The following is a 19019-nucleotide window of genomic DNA, read 5'->3' as shown; positions in this document are numbered from 1 at the left end:
TATCCTCAATTCGTTTAGAGAGTAGGGAAACCGCAAATGCTTTATTCACTTAACAAATAACTCCAACCACAATATCTTTATTTTTTTCTTGTTGTTTTTTTATTACTTGTACAAGTTTTGTTTAAAAAAAACATTTGAGGCTTGACAAGACAGTTTTAACTAAGGTACATCATCTGTAAAGTTAATTATGCCCTGACAAAGGTTAAAGGTTAGTGGTTTGAATAATCAGCAGGGTAATTAGTCATCTGGGACTCCCAACCCCAATTCCCTTTTTAAAATAGACATACAGCCAAAGCACTGAGTTTGTGACTGCAGCCATGTGGTCATAATGTGTGAGGTGTTTAGCAGTATGTGTTTGCGTCTATATGTTTGTGTTGTGTGTGTGTGTGGTTGTGTGTGTGCGCGCGTTTGTTTTGTGTGTGTTGGGGGGTATTTATGTGTGTGTGTGTGTATGTTTTTGTGTATGTGTGCGCGTGTCACAGTTGTGAAATGGACAAACAACCTCTTCATTCTCAAACATACATATGCAAACATTTTCCCAGAAGAATGGAATGGCCAGACACACAAAAGTTAGTTCATGATCTTACGATGATACACTCCACACAGGCTTATAGAAAAATATTTTTTTTTCTCTCAGCAGTATAGATTTTTAGCTGTAGAAATAGATAAACAACAACAACAACAAAACACAAAGTCAAGGGAAAAAACAAACAAAAAGAACACAACGAGCATTAGCGTACCAAATATTTTAGACAGACTGCTTCATCTGTACAAAGGTTGTTTTGTTAAAAACAAATGGCTCAGCACTGGAAAACTCGCACATGACTTAGTAAGACATAGAGTATACAGCACTAAAGGAACGATTAAAAACAAGAGAAAACTCTTCTACTTATTCAGAATGCTCTTGAGGGCTATACTACGAAGCAAGGTAACTGGCTGAATGGGAATAACTGCTGATCTTCAAACAACACGCCACTGTAGAAACAATATCTGGCCAGTGCAGTGTTCTTTAAATGATCAGCGGTTACTACCAAGGTTATCCGGGCTAGCCAGTTACCTTGCTTCATAGTGCAGCCCTTTTATAGAAAGAAACAAACAGACAGACAAAACAGAAACAAGATTGACCCTTGACCTTTTTGGTCATTATGGTCTTTCACATGACTGACCCCACCCAACACCTGGCCCCTGAGGGTCAACACAGCTCAGATGCCACTGGGATTGCTTCCTGGTGCTTTATTGATTAACTCGGCTGATTTGTTTAGGTCCTGAAGTAATCAACTGCTTATGCTCAACTGGAACACCAGGCACAATGGTTTTCTACCTGATCAAGGGGATAAGGGGTGGGGGGGTGGAGGGTGAGCTAATCAATAAATCTCCCAAACGAAACGCTGAAACCCAAGAACCTTGAGTGGACCTTAAGTGGAGCATTGCATGTGTAGTTTACCTCTCCATGCCTACAAAAACAACATAACATCATCATCATAACATTAGTAGTGTGATATTTTCTAAGAAAAATGGCTTCTATTTCAATGCACCAAGATGCTTAGTTAGCGTTTCCATTCCTCAGTATCTTACTCCGTGCTCTACCCGCTGTGCCCTGTGAGCGGTTGTGATCGACACTAGTCAACTCACTAGTCAAGTTTCCCATATATGTTATAGCTTCGTGTGGTAATATCTGTGTGCATAGTTCAATCTACAGGCTTGTGGTCTATATAATAGGGTTTCACGGAAGAGTCCTATTAAGTAAAGGGACCCCTTTGGTGGGTTACAGGGGATCTGGAATGTTCCACTGAGGACTGAAGGGATGGGAGGGGGTGTTAGGGCTGGATGGGGGTTAATCGTCGTCTCCGTCGCCTGGCGCCCGTGTGATGCGGCGGCCGCCCTTCTTCCCCGCAGGCCCCTTGGGCTTGGCGAACGCCTGCTTGTGGGCGTGCTGTTTGGGGTGAACCTCCTCGTACAGGAACTCAGCCGTCAGCTCGTCGCCATTATCAATCTCCAGCTGAAAGGGAAGCGAACGAAAGCACACTGACTGACTAATGAAGTATGACTGACTGAGAGGTAAACAAAATATCTCAACCACGAATGAACAGAAAATAATATTTCAACTCACTACTAATAAAATAAATAAAATAATAAAATAAACAAATGAAATGATAATACTTTATGAAAATACTTTTGTGGTGAGATATCAACAATATTTCTTTGTGTAGTGGGCAATTCCACGCAAAACTGTCACATCCATAACGCCAACTAAATACCATGGCATTGTGTTGGCGTTATGGATGTGACAGTTTTGCGTGGAATTGCCCTAGTACAGTTTGCCCTTCTGGTCTTAATCAATTAACCAAAACCCATTCCACAGGGCAGAATGAAGTACTGTAAATGTGGATCAGCAAATAGGTTCATGTTTACCTTTTTAGCTATTTCAATGCGCAGATTTTTTTCCACCGTTTCTACCAAAGGGTTTTTGCAGCTGGAGTACAACATCCTCTCACGGATACTGCACTTGTAGCCCGGCATTGAGTAAATAAAGACTACAAAACAAACAAGCATAAATTGAACCTCACATTTTCCATAATGGGCAACACAATGACTAGTTCTAAATATAGCTTTGAAGACAAACAGCTGACATCATGTTTCGTGCACTAACATCATACATACATATCCGTCTGAATAAATCAGCCACATAAAATGCTTTGGGAATAGAGGAGCCTAATTTTAATGAATTACATACATATTTTTTTAATTGTGAATTTTAGTAATATTAATCAAACTGAAGGTGGGTTAATTGTAGATTTTTTTTTTCCTTAATCAAAATAAACCTACTTCAGTTTGATGTATATTACCTGGAAAAAGACTTCCATGATTTTTGTGTGGATGGAGATATCTGTTATAGAAATTAACTCCTCAAATATATTGTTTAAAACAGAACAAATGGATGAGTCTCGTTTGGAAATGCAACTCTCGATCTTGATAAAGGGCTCCTGATGTTTGAGCTCAACAGCTAATCAGATGCACTCCTCCCTTCCGCCCTGACCTGTACAGGTGTCTTACCTGTAGACTCCAGGTAATCTCCTTCATGCGAGTGTTTGTACAGGAAGAAGTGATATCTCGCCGCATCCTTGGGGATCCTCTTGGGCAGATCTTTGATATCGGTAGGTGCAGTGCTGGACAGCTTAATGGACTCTTTCGGGAAGTCGATTTCCTGTGGGTTATTACGGACAGTCAGTCATACACGAGGCCAAGACATATTTATCACTGCGTAGTGACGCAGTAGCCTTCAACAACAAATCAACAATTCATTAATTATAAACCACAAGTACTAAAATGAAGGCCACTCTTTTACTACATAATGTGCACAATCCTTGTTACAGAGTAACTAAACTAACAGTGGGTCATCCATGAGGCCAAGACATATGTATCACTGTGTAGTGAGAGGGGGCCCATGGTAGTGTAGTGGATAAAAGAGCAGGGTTTGCATGCAACCAAAAGTCATGAGTTCGATTCCTAGCTGCCACTGTTGTGCCCTTGGGCAAGTCACTTGTGCCCTAGTTGTTCCAGGGAGTCTGGGCCTGCAAACCTGTTGAGGAGTAGCCTACGGTCACAAATATGTGATTAGAATGTTCGCGAACCGAGAGTTCTGCATTATGATGTGACAATAACCCGACTGTATAAAGAACACTGAAACTATAGATCTTTTGCGTAGAATTCTAGAGGGAACCAGGAAAATAATTCACTCCTCAACAGGTTAATTGACATAATAAATCACTTTGTATAAAAGTGCCAGCTGGATAAATAACGAAAGATAGTGAAACAGCTGCATTCATCAACGAATCAACATTCATCATTAATTATAAACCACTAAACTAAACTAAAGGCCACTTTGACTTTTTACTACACCGCTTCCAGTCTTTGTTACAGTGTAACCAAGCTGTTAACTACAGTAACTTGTCATTGCCCAAAAATTGAGTCATGGCTTGGGGTTATAGCGGTATAAAGAAACAAAGTCCATTTACAAACTGATATAGGTGTTAATAAGGTGTAGACTTTTAGTTGGCATGTACCAAGGGGGTAGTAAAAATAATAGTGTTATCTCCTTTCTCGATAGACAACACATAGTCATATTCAGTCATGTGGTTGAGGAAGGTGAGAGTAATATAAAAGTTTCATTGCCATTCTAGAAAGACGGTATGTAGGGCAGGCCTACTCATTTCAACCATTTAAACAGTGTTGCCTGGTTGGGAAAGGAAGCAATAATTATGCTTGATTATTCTTGATTATGATAATTACTATTGAGCTATAAACCCATTTTTTGTCATGAGCTCTCTCTCTGCCTGGTAACACGTGCTGATTGAAGTCTGATGACCTCCACCTGTTCCTGCTCTGCTCTGCCTCACCCTCGTTAACCTACCAGCTGCACTGCATTCACCACTCATCATGTCCTGTATATAAAGCCTTGCTTTTCAGTCCACACTTGTCAGATCGTCTGCTACCAGCACCAGTTACCTGCCTGTTTTGGAAAACGCCTCTGACTCTTTGCCTGTGATCCCAGACCCGCTCGACTACTTCTGTGTTCTCCAGCCCCGGTAATCTTGACCTGCCTTCCGTCCCTCTTCTACGAATACCGCCTAGTCCTTGACTGTACTGCTGCTTCGTTTCAATTGCTGTTGTGTGTGTGCTTCCCCCAGGACTTCCCGGATCATCCAGCTCCTGCCATCGCTGTTCGGCTACTGGGGGAACACACACACGCAGACTCTTGGAACTCCTGTACCCCCCCCGGAACCCCCTTAACCCCCAACCCTTAAATAAACTTTTGAACGTGACGCTTTTGTGGTCCTCGTCCTGTTTGGTGTCTGACAATTTTTAAAAGACAATAATGTATACAGAGATGACTGGTTGGGGAAGTGCACTAGGCTAAAACGTTACAAATTGCATGCACGACATGTAAACATTGACAACAAGACATAAAACCTTAATCCTCTGGATGAAACATGCATATGGCATGAATGGACATCTCCATGACTCTGACGTAGTGTCAAATCCGGACAATGAAAACAAGCCCATTCAACCGAAAGGTGGATCAAGATCCAGTGACAAATTGCTGTCATGCATTTTCCTTCGCCACACCCTAGTCACACACACACACACCCACACCGGCCTTTTGTTTTGGGACATTTGCAACATGTCCTTTGTACATTACAGGCAACCAAGCAACCAAGCTCTGCTGATGAACACCATCATTCAACTACACTGAGCTGAGTCCTTGTTGAGTCATAACATCAGAAATCCTTTGCCATAGAGTAGGTTCCTGTTCAAATGTACTACAATAACAACAATGCATTGCATTTATATAGCACTTTTCAATGCACCCAAAGCGCTTTACAGCGAAAGGGGAACCCCCACTAACCACTTCCCATGTGTTAGAGAATAAGGTAGAGTATATTCTAACAGAAACAACTGCAAGCAAAAATGCATTTCACATTATGATCAAATTCAACAGTAAATGTCATCTATTCAATGCACCTGGGTGCCTGGTTGAAAATCTACTGCTGGGTGCAGTTGCAATTTTTGGCGCTGGTTTGTAGTCACAGCTAGCCTGTAATGGTGTGGCGCCAAACAGAGATCTGAGAAATGGTGATAAAGGCCATGTTTACAATGCGTCCTGGATGGTCCAATAACAAGTGGTCAGTTCTAAATATAAGTGTACAACATCACCAAGATGCATTAATCTGATTAGTCAAGCCACTTGCCGAGTTGGCCTGACATGGTCTGACACATTTGACCACATATAGTTTGTAGTGTAAACGCTGATGCATTCTGATGCCAATGAATGTGACCTTAGCAATGACGGAATCTTAACACAAGTGGTCAGCAATGTCTCTGGCTGTACACCTTGGACATGTGTAGACAGCAATGTGTCTCTGCTGACCATTCTGACGTATGCTGACGTATTCTAAAAAGAAAGGTAAACAGACCCAAACAGAGGATTAGTTCACTCACTAGCCGGATGTTTTTGGCCCATGTTTGTATAGTCACAGCTGGCCTTAAATGGTGTGGATGCCAAACAGAGATGTGATAAACGGAGATAAAGAGAGGATTTGGTCACTCACTAGCTGGACGTAGTTGACCTTCTTGGCTTTGAACTGCTCCATGGCCTGGATGGCGTCTCTCTGCATGGGAAAGGAGATGCCCTGGAGCGTCTGGTGCTTGGTCTCCGTACTCACGTCCGTTTGCACCTACAGAGTCAGCGAAATAGGGGAGTGTGATTAAGACATTCATTCATTCATTCATTCATCTGCCCATCTGTTTGTTCATTCATTCATCCATCCATCCATCCATCCATCCATCCATCCATCCATTCATTCATATGCCCATCTGTTTATTCGTTCATTCATTCATTCATTCATTCATTCATATGTCTATCTGTTTGTTGGGCGAGGAACATTTCTGTGCCTGAAGTTATCAGCTAGCCTGGCTAGCGCCACCACTTCTCAATGAGACGTGGTCTGGGAACCAAACGTTAATTTTCTCGTATTTGAAAAAAATGCCCAGATCCGTTTATTGGGTGCCACGGATGTCTATCAAATGTGTCTGTGCATAGCTCATCATTGTCTTGCTTTCCCCCTTGTTCTGTGATTGGTCCCCTATCTCAGGCGAAAATTTGCTCCATGGTCTCCAGGCTGCCTTAGCAGCGTGAATCAAATCGCGCGCAAGGCAGCATGGGAACACCCAGGCTAGTTATCAGCAGATGTCAATGTATAATTGGCTATTTTGAAATCTTAGACCACCCTGCCCATACTGGAATTCTGACACAGTGCCTGAGAAATGACTCATACATTCATTCTTGTTGATTCATCTATTGTGAGCATTCAGTAACAATAATACATTCATACAGTCATATTCCTTAATGCAAGCATCTGTTATTTCTTTGCCTCATTCATTCATTCATTCATTCATTCATTGAATTCATTCATTCAATCAGTCATGTTTCTCATTCATCATATCATATCTCATGTTATCCATCCTTGTTCCAATGTCCAATGTAACACACCAACAGACCAACACATGTATGCAGCCAAACATGGTTTGTAGCCTATTTCAGAAAAAGCAATGAACTTGTTAAGCAGCAGGCAGCAGGCCACCATCTATCTCTGTTCCATTGAAATGACTTTCAATCACGTTTCACTAGCTGTTGAGCACAGTGAAGTTATTCACATCCTTTTCTCTGGACCACACTGTCCACACAATGGACAGGCAGAAGGTGCTTCACTGTAATGATAGCAGACAGTTGATTGCAAGGTCTCTGGAGAGACCAACATTGTCTATGATGAGTAAACGATGCTAATCCAAATAATCCATAATCGAGTCGAATCAACCTTTATTTGTACAGAACCTTTTGTGCAATGTAGCAATACAAGGTGCTTGTGCATGGCAAAGGGAAAGTTAGCATGGAAAACAACTAAAAACAACAAATAAAAACACTCTAGACCACACAAATACATAAAAACAAGACCACATAAAAGCAATAAAAGACCTGGCAGAAACGAGACCTAGTAGAATTGGCCATAACAACATTCCAACAGTGCATTTTCCACTCAGTGCCGACCCACTCGTTGACTTTGGCTATATCGAATGGCTTCCAGCGGCCCCAGTGGGCAACTAACAGCTAACTTCTACTTTAGTGACAACTGCTGTATGAATGAGTTCAGTGTAAAAGACTCTGTCACAGAAATCTAGATGTGGCCTCCTGCACAGAGAGAGAGAGGGAGAGAGAGATCGAAAGAGAGAGAGAGAGAGAGAGAGAAAAGAGAGAGAGAAAAAAGAGAGAGAGAGAGAAAGAAAAGAGAAAGAGAAAGAGAGAGAGAGAGACCCTTGAGGGTTGGGGGATGGCGAGTCACTGGCCTGCTCTTTATTATTCCTCCGTATGCACCACCAGCCTGAGGGGAACGAGGGGAACAGAGGCACGAGAGAGGGAGCAAGGAATGATGACTATGATTCCCAAAACAATCATCAAGCCACCACCATGACAAACGTGCAGAGAGAGAGAGAGAGAGAGAGAGAGAGAGAGAGAGAGAGAAAGAGAAAGAGAGAGAGAGAGGTGGGGATGGAGGGCAGACTGTTCAGGTACTCAGACCACAGCACTAAAAGAAGCGCTTCATTCGCAGAGCATCTACTGCACCCATTAGCTTCCACTACAATCAATGGAACTGGCTACATCAGATGTGATACTGTAGTTGCACGTACATTCGATCAAATTAAACCAGTCCTCTAAAAATATTTTTATGCTCCACGAACAGAGTGCTTCAATTGCAGACCCGGTGTAGCCCGGGCTGTGAGGGACAAGGGTTCACTAAAGGTGATGATACAAAGGGCAACTTTTTGAGCATCACATAACTGGGATCATGTATTCTGACTGGATGATCCTGACAATTTGCTTCCTGATGATTAAAGTCTTTCGGGGAAAAAAAAGTTGTCACCCAATATCAATGGGATCGTGCCAGAGCAAGAATACTCTGAGACATTGCCCAGCAACACCGCTCAAGGAGTTACCTGATACCATATTAGAACGTTCATTTTCCCACATTCCTGTCATACTGGTGTGATGGTACACCTTTAAGCCCAGAGTTTTTGCCCAGAGCTGTATATGTATATCTGCATTCCCAATACAAAAGTAATCAACAGAATTGTACATGATCCACGGGGTTGATTGGAACGCCTGCAGAAACGACACACAGTAGCCTACAACCAACGTAAACAAGACGTCAGTAACTGCAACAGCAACAGCAAGTGATTTGACATTATGTAATACTCGGGAGTCTAGACAGACGAAGCAATCTGTCCCGCTTGGAAGTAGGTTATGTGTATTCTCAGAAAAAAAAAAAAAACACTGCAAATGAAAATGTGACATGTATAGTCCTACTCAGCATCTGTTGTGAAATAAATCATTCTAAAGAGACTCTAACCATATGTTAATGGAGACTGGTTCATATGCTGTAGACTAACTGCAGTGTCTGTGTGTAGGCATACAGCAGCCTGTCTAGTGTCAATCTATACAGCACACACAGTTTCACTAGTTTGCCGGTCGGAAAATGCTTGATTTAGATCGCTGATAATAAGCATGTTTGGTTGGCTTGGTAGCTGGCTGTGGTCTTGAGATGCCTATAGCGGAGATGTTTTGTGTGCGATGTGTGCTATGGATGAGGGGTCAGTAAGAGCTACTCTTTCCAGTTTTCCAGGTAAGGAGGGAGGGCAGGTAAGTGGTTGATTATCACGACTGACAATCATGCCCGCTTTGAAAAACGTCATATTACACAACACTACAGACTATTGTTGTAGCTGCAGACTAGTGGTTGCTTATAAAGTTAATGTGCAATACACATACGATATAGTGTAACAGTGGAGGCTATTACTAACAGAAGATGTCTGTGTGCATAGCCAGAAACCGCACACTAGAGACTATTGTTGAAACAGGTTCCTATTCTGCCCTCAACACATAATGAAGCTTTGATTCCTCAACACCACTCTCACTTTCATAGGAAATTATAGGGCTGCAACAAATTATTATTATCATAGTGGGCAGACGTGGCCTACTGGTTAGGGCTTCGGGCTTGTAACCGAAGGGTTGCCGGTTAGATCCCCGACCCAGTAGGAAAAATGTGGGTGGGGGAAGTGGTTGAGCACGGCTCTCCCATGCCCACATCCACGTCTGAAGTGCCCTTGAGCAAGGCACCTAACCCCTCACTGCTCCCCGACCACCGCTGTTGCAGGCAGCTCACTGCACAGGATTAGGATAAGACTGGCACTTATATTCTCTGGCTGTAGATACACAATAATGTGTAATTCTCAGTAATACACAATAAAACATGAGACTAGGGATTGTTAATGAGACCCTTTGATGGGCCGACCTAATACAGTATCAGGCTTTTATGCCCCACACCACAACCCCATCACTCTTTACACTACCTACCCTACAAAGGATCAGGCTCTTACCACCCCCACCCCCATCACCTCCGCCCCTACCATCATCCCCACCCATCCCATACCTCCGCCCACCACCCACCCAGTCGTGCATCTGCTTAATAAAAGCCTCATCTTGGCGAATGAATAGCGACTGTGTCAAAGCCTCTTTGGTCTGTGCTGTGCCGTACAGGCAGATTAGTGTAGTGGTATTATCTCCTCTGCACAGCAGACCGATCAGAGGGGGCAGGAGGAGGGGTGCCAGTGGGCAGGGGGAAGTGCTCAGGGGCAAATGGGGGGGGGGGGCATTGGAGGAAGGACAGGAAGAGGTGGGTTTGTGGTGTGGTGTATGTGGAAGGGGGGTGATTAGGATGGGGGGGGGTAGGGATGGAGCTTGATACCCTGCTTTGCAGTTGGCAAGCCCTTGCTGATTGGCATATCTCAAGGGCCAATGGGCAGCCTTGGAGCGATCATGCCCTTTTATGGGGAAGTGGTGAGTCTGACTTGTATACGTTTCCAGGAGCAAGCTTGTGTGTGTGTGTGTGTGTGTGTGTGTGTGTGTGTGTGTGTGTGTGTTTGTGTGTGTGTATGTGGTGAGGCTGACTCGTGTATGTCTCGAGGAGCATGTCATGCAAAAGAGCTTGTCTGTGGGCAAAAGCAAACTAATTTGAGAGCGGTGTGTGTGTGTGTGTGTTTGTGCATATACAAGTGTGAGTGAGTGTGTGCATCGTGCACCCAAGCGTGTGTGAATATGCATTTGTGTGTGTGTGTGTGTGTGTGTGTGTGTGTGTGTGTGTGTGCGTGAGAGAGAGTGTGCATGTGAGAGAGAAAAAGACAGAGAGAGAGAGAGAGAGTCTGCAGCTCTCTCTCTGCATCTGTGTGTGTGTGTATGTGTGTGTGTGCATATGCTCTGGGCGAACATGTTTATTTCAAGAGGCCCATAACAGAGCAGTTGTCCCCTCTCTCTCTCTCAATCTCTCTCTCTCTCTGACAGACCATAATTAGGCAGTAATTAGATGAGTGTGTTAAAAAGAAGGCACAAACTGCCCAAATCACGGCTTGTTTGTTTCTCTGCCAGCGTCAGCACATTTCCACGGCCTCGTCCAGCCTCGTCCTGCATGGCACGCCGAGCTCATTTGCAATGCACTGTCCCGTCCCGGGCAGTCGGACAGAAAGTCCATCAAATCCCATTGGCTCCATCGAACAGACAGCGAGGTGCCTGAAAGTGGGGCAATGTACTGCATTTGCCATTTAGCCTAATAAACAAAATCAATGCACTCGCTGCGTTTGAGAGCTATCGCTCCCTCCCCTCCCTGCCTCGCTGTCTGCCTGTTCAAACAGATGCATAATCATCATCTCATCTGGTCTTGTCTTGGGTGTGTGTGTGTGTGTGTGTGTGTGTGTGTGTGTTTGAGAGAGAGAGAGAGAGAGAGAGAGAGAGAGAGAGAGAGAGCAGAGTGTGTGTGTGTGTGGATGTGTGTGTGGATGTGTGTGAGTGTCTCGCCTTGAGTGTGTGGGTGGGTAGGAGAGAAATACAAGGACTGTTAACATCCCACTCAAGTCTACTGGGTCAGGCAGAGGACAGGAAACTAGGAGGGATGCGAACAAACACAGACAAAAATGTCCGCCTCCTCAAGGTCAACAAATGTCCACCTCCTCAAGGTCAACAGTGCAGCTTTTCAGCCATCAGGTTCTCATCAGGACCACATTACCCTCGAAAACAGACACGATATGCTGACCAGACCAACAAGGAGGGTGAGAAAATATTAACAACACCAAAACAAGAGGGTACTGTATGAGCATGACATGCCAATCATCATTCTCGACATTTCAACATCATTTCAACAAGCCTGCAACTCACCTGGTTCAATATTATGATTAGCTCCCCTGTATGGAGTTGTTTGTTTGTTGTTTGTTTGACAAGTGAATAAATGTACACATACCTCGCCGAGTTTGATCTGTCTAAGCTCCTCCTCCGCTGCTGTCAGGGGCTGAGGGGCTGCCTGGGAGACCAGGTACTTCTTGTACCCGCTCAGCGACACATCGTCCTGGGGAAACAGAGAGAGTACCGTCACCCTGGGTACAGCATGTGTGTGTGTGTGTGTGTGTGTGTGTGATCAGGTACTTCCTGGTGACAGTACCGTCACCCCTGCACGTGCGCGATTAGGGGTGTAACAGCACACATATTCATACCGAACTGTGTGTCGCAGATGTGTATCGAAGGCAATATTTAACTCCCTCCAGGATTTTGTAATGGTCCGATTGCAACAATTAATGCGAAATCCACAAATCCTTATGAATTCTAGGCAACCTTGCAATTTTGTCCAACAACCAATTTGACCAATTATCATAGTTCCCTGATAAATTTTACCAACTACAGTAGTCCCTCGCACAAAACGTTGAGCCATATGTCGACACACTCACTTCCTTGTTTTGTGTTATGATTATGGATAATTTTTCATTTAGCCTTGTTGACACTTGAGCCAAGTCCACATGATTTAGCAAATCAATATGGGTATTTTCATAACAGCCATACCAAGCACTGAGAACTTCTGAACTAAACTATTCAGGGAAAGTTCATACAAACTACTGAAGTCCAGCTGTTCAAAAGTAAACTAAGAGTGGTTAATTAATTCAGAAGGTTCTGTGTTTGGCCGTGGCAGTGTAGTACGGCATTTGCATACATTTGCACATAGTCTGGTAGTTTGCGGCTCCTTCAAATGTCGCTCTTTGCATGTGACACATCACTCACACAACATCATAGCTCAATCACTACAGCACTAAGGAATGTAAAAACATCAAAAATCTGACGCTGACAAATATGCACAGATACACACACACACACACACAACATGTTCAAATGTTTTCTGCAAAACGTCTAGAGGAAATGTAATCTACTGTACAAGCAAGCAAGTTCCCTACACCACGGCTGTGTGCCTAACAGCCAAAGACAATGCTTTTTTCCCCCCACTCTTCCTGTCATCCTCTATTTCAACCCTTCCCCCCCTCTCTCTATCTGTCTCTCCCTCCATCCCTCTCTCTCTCTCTCTCTCTCTCTCTCTCTCTCTCTCTCTCTTTTAAAACGCCTGCATAAACTGCTTGCCAGTTCACTTGACTGTTTTCCAGCCAGAACCCCCCCCCCCCCCCCCCCGCCACACACACACACACTACCCTACCCCCACCCCCTCATTGCTGACCAGCCTCGGCATCCTGGCAACTGGGCAGCAACACTTGTCAGCACCCTCACAGCACAAAAGCAAGCTACAAAAAAGTTATTTGCGCAAGAAACAATGTCTGAGTGTTTTCTTAACTTCCACAAGCCTCCACAAGGCTGCCAAACCCCCACGCTGTGCACAGTGGACACCAAACTGTAATCCCCTGACTTGTTCAAACTCTTGGAGAACGCTACAAAAGACACTCTGGAGGAGCTTTTCTTGAAGGCAGACTTTAACTGAGAGTTTACAAGAGTGTGACTTGCCCTCGCCGTGCCAAATACTTCATCTTTGATATGTCCACCACCAAACTCCTTTTTCACTGTCGCTCGCGTGGCAGCATACAGCATCTTCTGTCGGACCTACAGGCAGAAAACAAACGGAACAGGTAAATCAGCCAAACGGTGTAAAAAACATGGGCCACTCTTGTCTTTTTTGTTTTGCCTTGAGCTCACTATCAACAAATGCAAATAAACTCTGCAGCATGATCCTCGGTGAACAACTCTAAAGAGGTAAATAAACATGGATGCTGGACAGTGGGTTGCAGTTTAAATCAAACAATTTGGAATGTTTACACACACACATTTTCAAATTTAATGATCATCTCCGTTGGCCGCATTTGAACACACCTCCATCTGAATGGTCTGATACGAAGGCTACAGATTTGCCTCTATCAAGGAAGTGTCGTAGGGATGTCAGGTGAAAACTACTCTTCGCATTTCCTCTTGCCCGGGGGGACAACGCGGCATTATTGATGTTTACCAGGGGAACATTCTGTCGCTTTAGGCAGAAGCTACGTTCCTAATGTAACATTTAATGAATGTAGAATGTAGAATAAAGAATATAGATTTAGAATATATGTAGAATAAAGAATTTAAATGTAGAATATTGTTTTAGATTTGTGAAGCTAAAAGTAGACAGTTATGTAATGTATGTATCATGCTGGACTTTTGCTGGTTTGGCATTTGGCATGTATGCCAAGCAATAAGGATCAAAGCCATATCCGACTACAGTGGGACTATTCACCCCCTTTGTGTGTGGCCCTAACTATTGGAATACCTTTGGGCTACTATAGCACTGAATAGCCATATCCCATTGAGTTGGCCTGTACTTTGGCAGTCGGCCTCTCTCTCCACTATAATTACCTTTATTTTTATAGACAACACACATCAACCGCTCAGTCTCTCCCCCTCCTCTCTCTCTGCACGTGCTCTTTAAGAACGGGAGGCAGTCATTTGCAGGGCCTGAAATAACCCGGTGATCTACTGGCCTACACACAGAGTGCGGAGGGTGCAACATTTCCCATAAAGGTTCCACAGCGAGGTCGTGGCTGTGGTGTAAACTTGTTAATCTACATGATTTGCATGGAAGGGGAGATTGCAACAGTGGAGTGAGTCCCACTGAGGTGAGACTGGCACAGATATCTGCTGTGATGTCTGTGGAGCAAAACATAATCCTGCCATACTGTACACTTGCCTTTCACTCTCTCTCTCTCTCAGTCTCTCTCTCTCCCGCTCTCTCCTTCATGAACTAAGTGAGCCGTTCTAAGTTAAGTTACTCAAAGCACCAACACAGCAGTACAATCCAACAATTTCCAGAGCTCTACTTTCTAGTCCGAACAAGAGGATGCACCCTCTAGATGTTGTGTGTCTCTCTGGATAAGATCAGATAATGGCTGGAGAGATAAATAGCCATAATTGGCTGTGCATAAACATTTAAATAGCTTAATGTAAGGTATGTCCAGTAAGTTCTCCAATTAAAAATGTTCCAGTGTACACATGCTACTACCTCCAAGAGCCTCTTGTTGTAGCAACACAAAGTTATATAAGAAGTAGACCGGGCTAGTTATTTAATTAAGTCTTAAGTAATAGTAGACTGTGTAAGGGCTACTTAAAATAAAGAGTGAGTGAGTGTGAGTTGAATGAATAGACCTTATTCACAGCAGCCATTTTGACATGAAATAGTAGGGCAAGCACAGGTGTTATTATACGTTAATGAAGTCTCTGTTCAAGTTAGTCATTAATAACACCTGGGCCTGCCATATATTTTGCCATATATTTTATATCAGGAACTTAGAAAGAATCCCACACATTGACCATTCCGCAAGCAATTATTTATTAGAAATTACGTTTTGGTATACTCTTTGTTTCGGTCTTAGACCATAATCAGGTAAAGGAATTTCCAGTTCCTGATCTGCGACCTCATATCCAGTGCACTTGCCCGACAAAAGATGGTGTGCAAAAAGCCTTCCTACGATATATATTTTATATCAAAATGCCTGCTGGGGTGGGTACTGTGGCACAACTAACTACAGCGCCTGTACCACATTTGGGTCCAAGTACCCAGGGGGCCCAGGTTCGGAGTCTGACCCATAGAATAATAGTATAAAATAGGTCTGACCCAGGTCATTTCCCGATCCCACCGAAACGTAATTTCTAATAAATAATTGCTTGCGGAATGGTCAATGTGTGGGATTCTTTCTAAGTTCCTGATATAAAATATATGGCAGGCCCAGGTGTTACCATCTCACTCTCTCCCACTCGTTCCTGTCAGCCTCTGCACTGTCCTATCTGAATAAAGGCAAAAAAGGTCCCTTGGAAGGTTCCACCTACTGGAGAGGGGTCAGGTGACCAGGCCAGGAAGATCCACTCGTAGCCCTGGTTGTTGGTGGAGTCCAGCCGGTAGAGGAGGTAGGAGGGCATGTCGTCCTGAAGCAGGGGCATCACGTACGCGTCGTACTCCTGGTCCCATTTCTTCGAGGCCTTCTTGGTGCCGCCCAACACTAACTGCTCTGGAAGGTGAGAGGGGGGAGGAGGCGAGGAGCGAGGTGGAGAGACAGGCAGTCCGTGTCATGTCATGATCACAAATGTCAAGTTCTAGCTAGATTCACTATATTCAGTGGCAGATGCAGCAGAATGCTGCTGGTGTTCCTTTTTAGACATTACAGGAGTTGTGCGTGAGAAATAACACAGTAGGCTGATAACACAACATGATGGATTAAGTAGTGTAATGGATAGCCATGTATGTAACATCAATATACAGTATGTTTACTTTATGGTTTGTATTTTGTTCATTACTGATCGTTATCGTATTGACATTATTGTTACTACTGTTATCACTACTATTACTGACCAGATTCTGTATAGAAGTAGCACTCACTGCTGCACTAACTTGTCCTTATCACACTCTACTTTGATTGTTTCCTTGGGAGTTGCTTTGGGTTACAAAGTGTCAGCCAAATGTAATGTAATCCTTAATGTAGCCCTACCAACTGTTTATAACTGTTTATTTTTTATGTTAACTACTGTGTCGGCTAAATTACATAAACATACATAATTTAAAACTGAGACTCAGTCACCCGCCCTGTCAGTGGATATTTCTTTTTCTCTCTCGTCCTTCATACAAATTATTACGTATGCAATTCGTTTGCCATGGACTCCACTCCTGTCCACTGCCATGCACAACTGGTTTGTGAGGGCTGGAATACGTTTACGTTTCAGCTTTGTCAACCCCAATGTAAACATTTGGGGTTTGGAATTGGGTTGGTGGAGCGCTTACCATTCTGAATGTCGATCTTTATCAGGCGGTAGTCTCCGTTCCGCGCCTTGGCAAAGACATCTCTTACTTCCCGTGTTGCTGCGACAGAAGAGGCAGAGAGGACTTCAGAAGAGCCCTTTTTTAGGAGGGACACTCAAACAATGCAATCATTCAGTGTTCAAAACAAACAAACCGGCTGTCAAACGGGCTGAATGTCACTACCCCGGCCAATGAAGAAATGAGGCCATGATGTCCAAATATGGACGAAAAAAACATAAACCTATCCGTGATGACTATATCTGTCATGCTAGGATTAAGAGCAAGGTGTGATTGACCTGTCCTGCATAGGCCTACTAAATTTGAGTTTTTTTTTTCACTCATCGCACTGAAACAAATGAACTCAAGTGCGATAACAGAGCCAAATGTTGTCTTTTAACAACTTGATTTTAAGTAGCCTATACCGAAAAACCTTGCCTTTGTTATGACAGCGACCAAAACATTAGTGCTGATGTTATCAAGTCTAAATATAGAAGTTACATAAACGATTTCACAGTTGACATGACATCTCTTCAAAACATCTTCACTAAACCGTTAGATGGCCATTATCCCGTTGGCTTTACCCCCCATGGCAACCTTCACATTCTTCAATAAAAGGATGAGTAGAGACTAGGAAAAGACGTACAAACGCACATATGCGACAGTATAATGACCACAGAATTAGGCTAGTCCAGACCTTTGGATTGTGCTATCTGCAAGGCTATAAAAGATAAACGATTCATGCGCACCGTGATTCAAAGACAGTCTGGACAATGTTAATGAATGGAACAGCGCTTTAGAATGTCCATATTAGTGCAACAAATTCGCGGTTCGCACTTGACACAGATTCCAATCGCTTACCATCCCAGGCAATGGAAATCAGGTCCCGACGAATGCGCAGGTTATTATAATCTTATTCATAGCGGCGAGTACAACAGGTCTTCCCCTGTAGTCTAACACATATTTTCGAACAGGAAACCAGAGGGGAATAATCGAACAATAACTGTCCCTCGCGTTTCGGGCGTTGTTAATAAACCTGTAAAGATTTAGCCTACCTTGAATGCCTGTCTGATGGGACATTCTGCTTGCTTCTTTGACGTCGGCCGGTGGATGTAATAAGCAGCCGAACAAGGAAGAGAAGAACTGAACTACAGCAATTTGACCTGCCCCCTGATATGGCGTCATCACGTCGTATTTACCTAATCATGTGATGTAGCCATACACTGCGCCGTGTGAGCTTGTGCCCGTACGTTTGTTAATGTTGACGCCAGTGATGCAAATTATGGGACACATCCTCTTGGCAGCAGACAAAACAAGGCTTGAAGAACGAAGAACACTTTGTTTGTAACGAAAATGCATCTGGAGTGACCAGTGACGGTAAAGCTCAGCAGTCTCTGGTCCCACATGATGTTTGGGTGGATGAGTAGCAATAATATGAATCCAGAGCTGCATAGCTTTTCCATTATGCATTTGTTATTCCTCCGTTATGCATTTGTTATTCCCTATTGTGTGTAGTCTATTGTTTATCTGCTCTAGTGTTTTTAATAGGTCACTTATGAAAAGTATCAGTTCCCATCACTCAAATGTAAATGAAGTGACCCATCCCATCCCATCCTATACTGTAGGCTATACGATAGTCTACAATCGGCTAAAATAGTTTAGCTATTCTGAATTTTCTCTCACAATCTCTCACAACTATTTGTATCTGAAATTGTTTTGCTCTTGACCCATATTTGCTCTTGAGCCATATAGCTTACTTACAAAGTAGCTGTTACAGTAATGCTGTGGAACACAGAAGCATCACACAAGAGCAGGATAGAGTGTGTGAGGCAGCAAGACACAGCATGCAGCAGTAAAAAAAAAAGGTGGTTTGCAGGGAAATAGTGAACCAGTGAAACAGCACGGGGCGGCAGCAAGCAGTTGTGTTGTGTTGTGTTGTGTTGTGTTGTGTTGTGTTGTGTTGTGTTGTGTTGTGCTGTGCTGTGTTGTGTTGTGCTGTATTGTGATATGATGTGCTGTGATGTGCTGTGCTGTATTGTGATGTGCTGTGCTGTGCTGTCTTGAGTGGCATTGTGTTGTGTTCTTTCATGGGCTGCCTGGTGGTCCTGCTGACATAGGCTAAGAGTTGAGGACTGAGGAGGAGGGAATACCCCTCCCCCCAATCCCCCTCGGCAAGGCCTCTGAAAGCTCCAGTTTCCAGTGAAACAACATGGAGCAGCTGACAGCGCAAGGAAAGGCTGTGTTCTGTTGTGTTCTGTTGTGATGTAGTCTGTTGTG

The 19019-nt window shown here is 43.7% G+C and overlaps 1 protein-coding gene across 1 annotated transcript; it reads right to left on the bottom strand.

Moving 5' to 3' along the window:
- Positions 1 to 631: 631 nt before the first annotated feature.
- Positions 632 to 17942, bottom strand: twf1b (twinfilin actin-binding protein 1b). The gene is made up of 9 exons (XM_042079159.1): positions 17798 to 17942; positions 16728 to 16805; positions 15782 to 15960; positions 13436 to 13531; positions 11901 to 12005; positions 6111 to 6236; positions 3055 to 3205; positions 2413 to 2534; positions 632 to 1999 (listed from the first exon to the last, which is right to left on the bottom strand). The coding sequence occupies exons 1-9, from the start codon at positions 17925 to 17927 to the stop codon at positions 1835 to 1837; spliced, it is 1152 nt and encodes a 383-aa protein (XP_041935093.1). The 5' UTR covers positions 17928 to 17942; the 3' UTR covers positions 632 to 1834.
- Between the last annotated feature and the right edge of the window lie 1077 nt (positions 17943 to 19019).

The sequence above is a fragment of the Alosa sapidissima genome, chromosome 22 (genome assembly GCF_018492685.1).
Source record: "Alosa sapidissima isolate fAloSap1 chromosome 22, fAloSap1.pri, whole genome shotgun sequence".
NCBI lineage: Eukaryota > Metazoa > Chordata > Actinopteri > Clupeiformes > Clupeidae > Alosa > Alosa sapidissima.
The sequence above is the reverse complement of the archived record's forward strand: the minus strand, read 5'-3'. Positions and strand labels throughout refer to the sequence as shown.

Excerpts from the sequence above, each read along its gene's own strand:
- twf1b (XM_042079159.1), bottom strand. The coding sequence starts at position 17,927 with ATGACGCCATATCAGGGGGCAGGTCAAATTGCTGTAGTTCAGTTCTTC. Across the intron at positions 13,532-15,781 it reads GGTCACCTGACCCCTCTCCA|GTCCGACAGAAGATGCTGTA; the intron begins GTAGGTGGAACC and ends TTCTGCCTGTAG. Across the intron at positions 2,000-2,412 it reads GCATTGAAATAGCTAAAAAG|CTGGAGATTGATAATGGCGA; the intron begins GTAAACATGAAC and ends CTTCCCTTTCAG.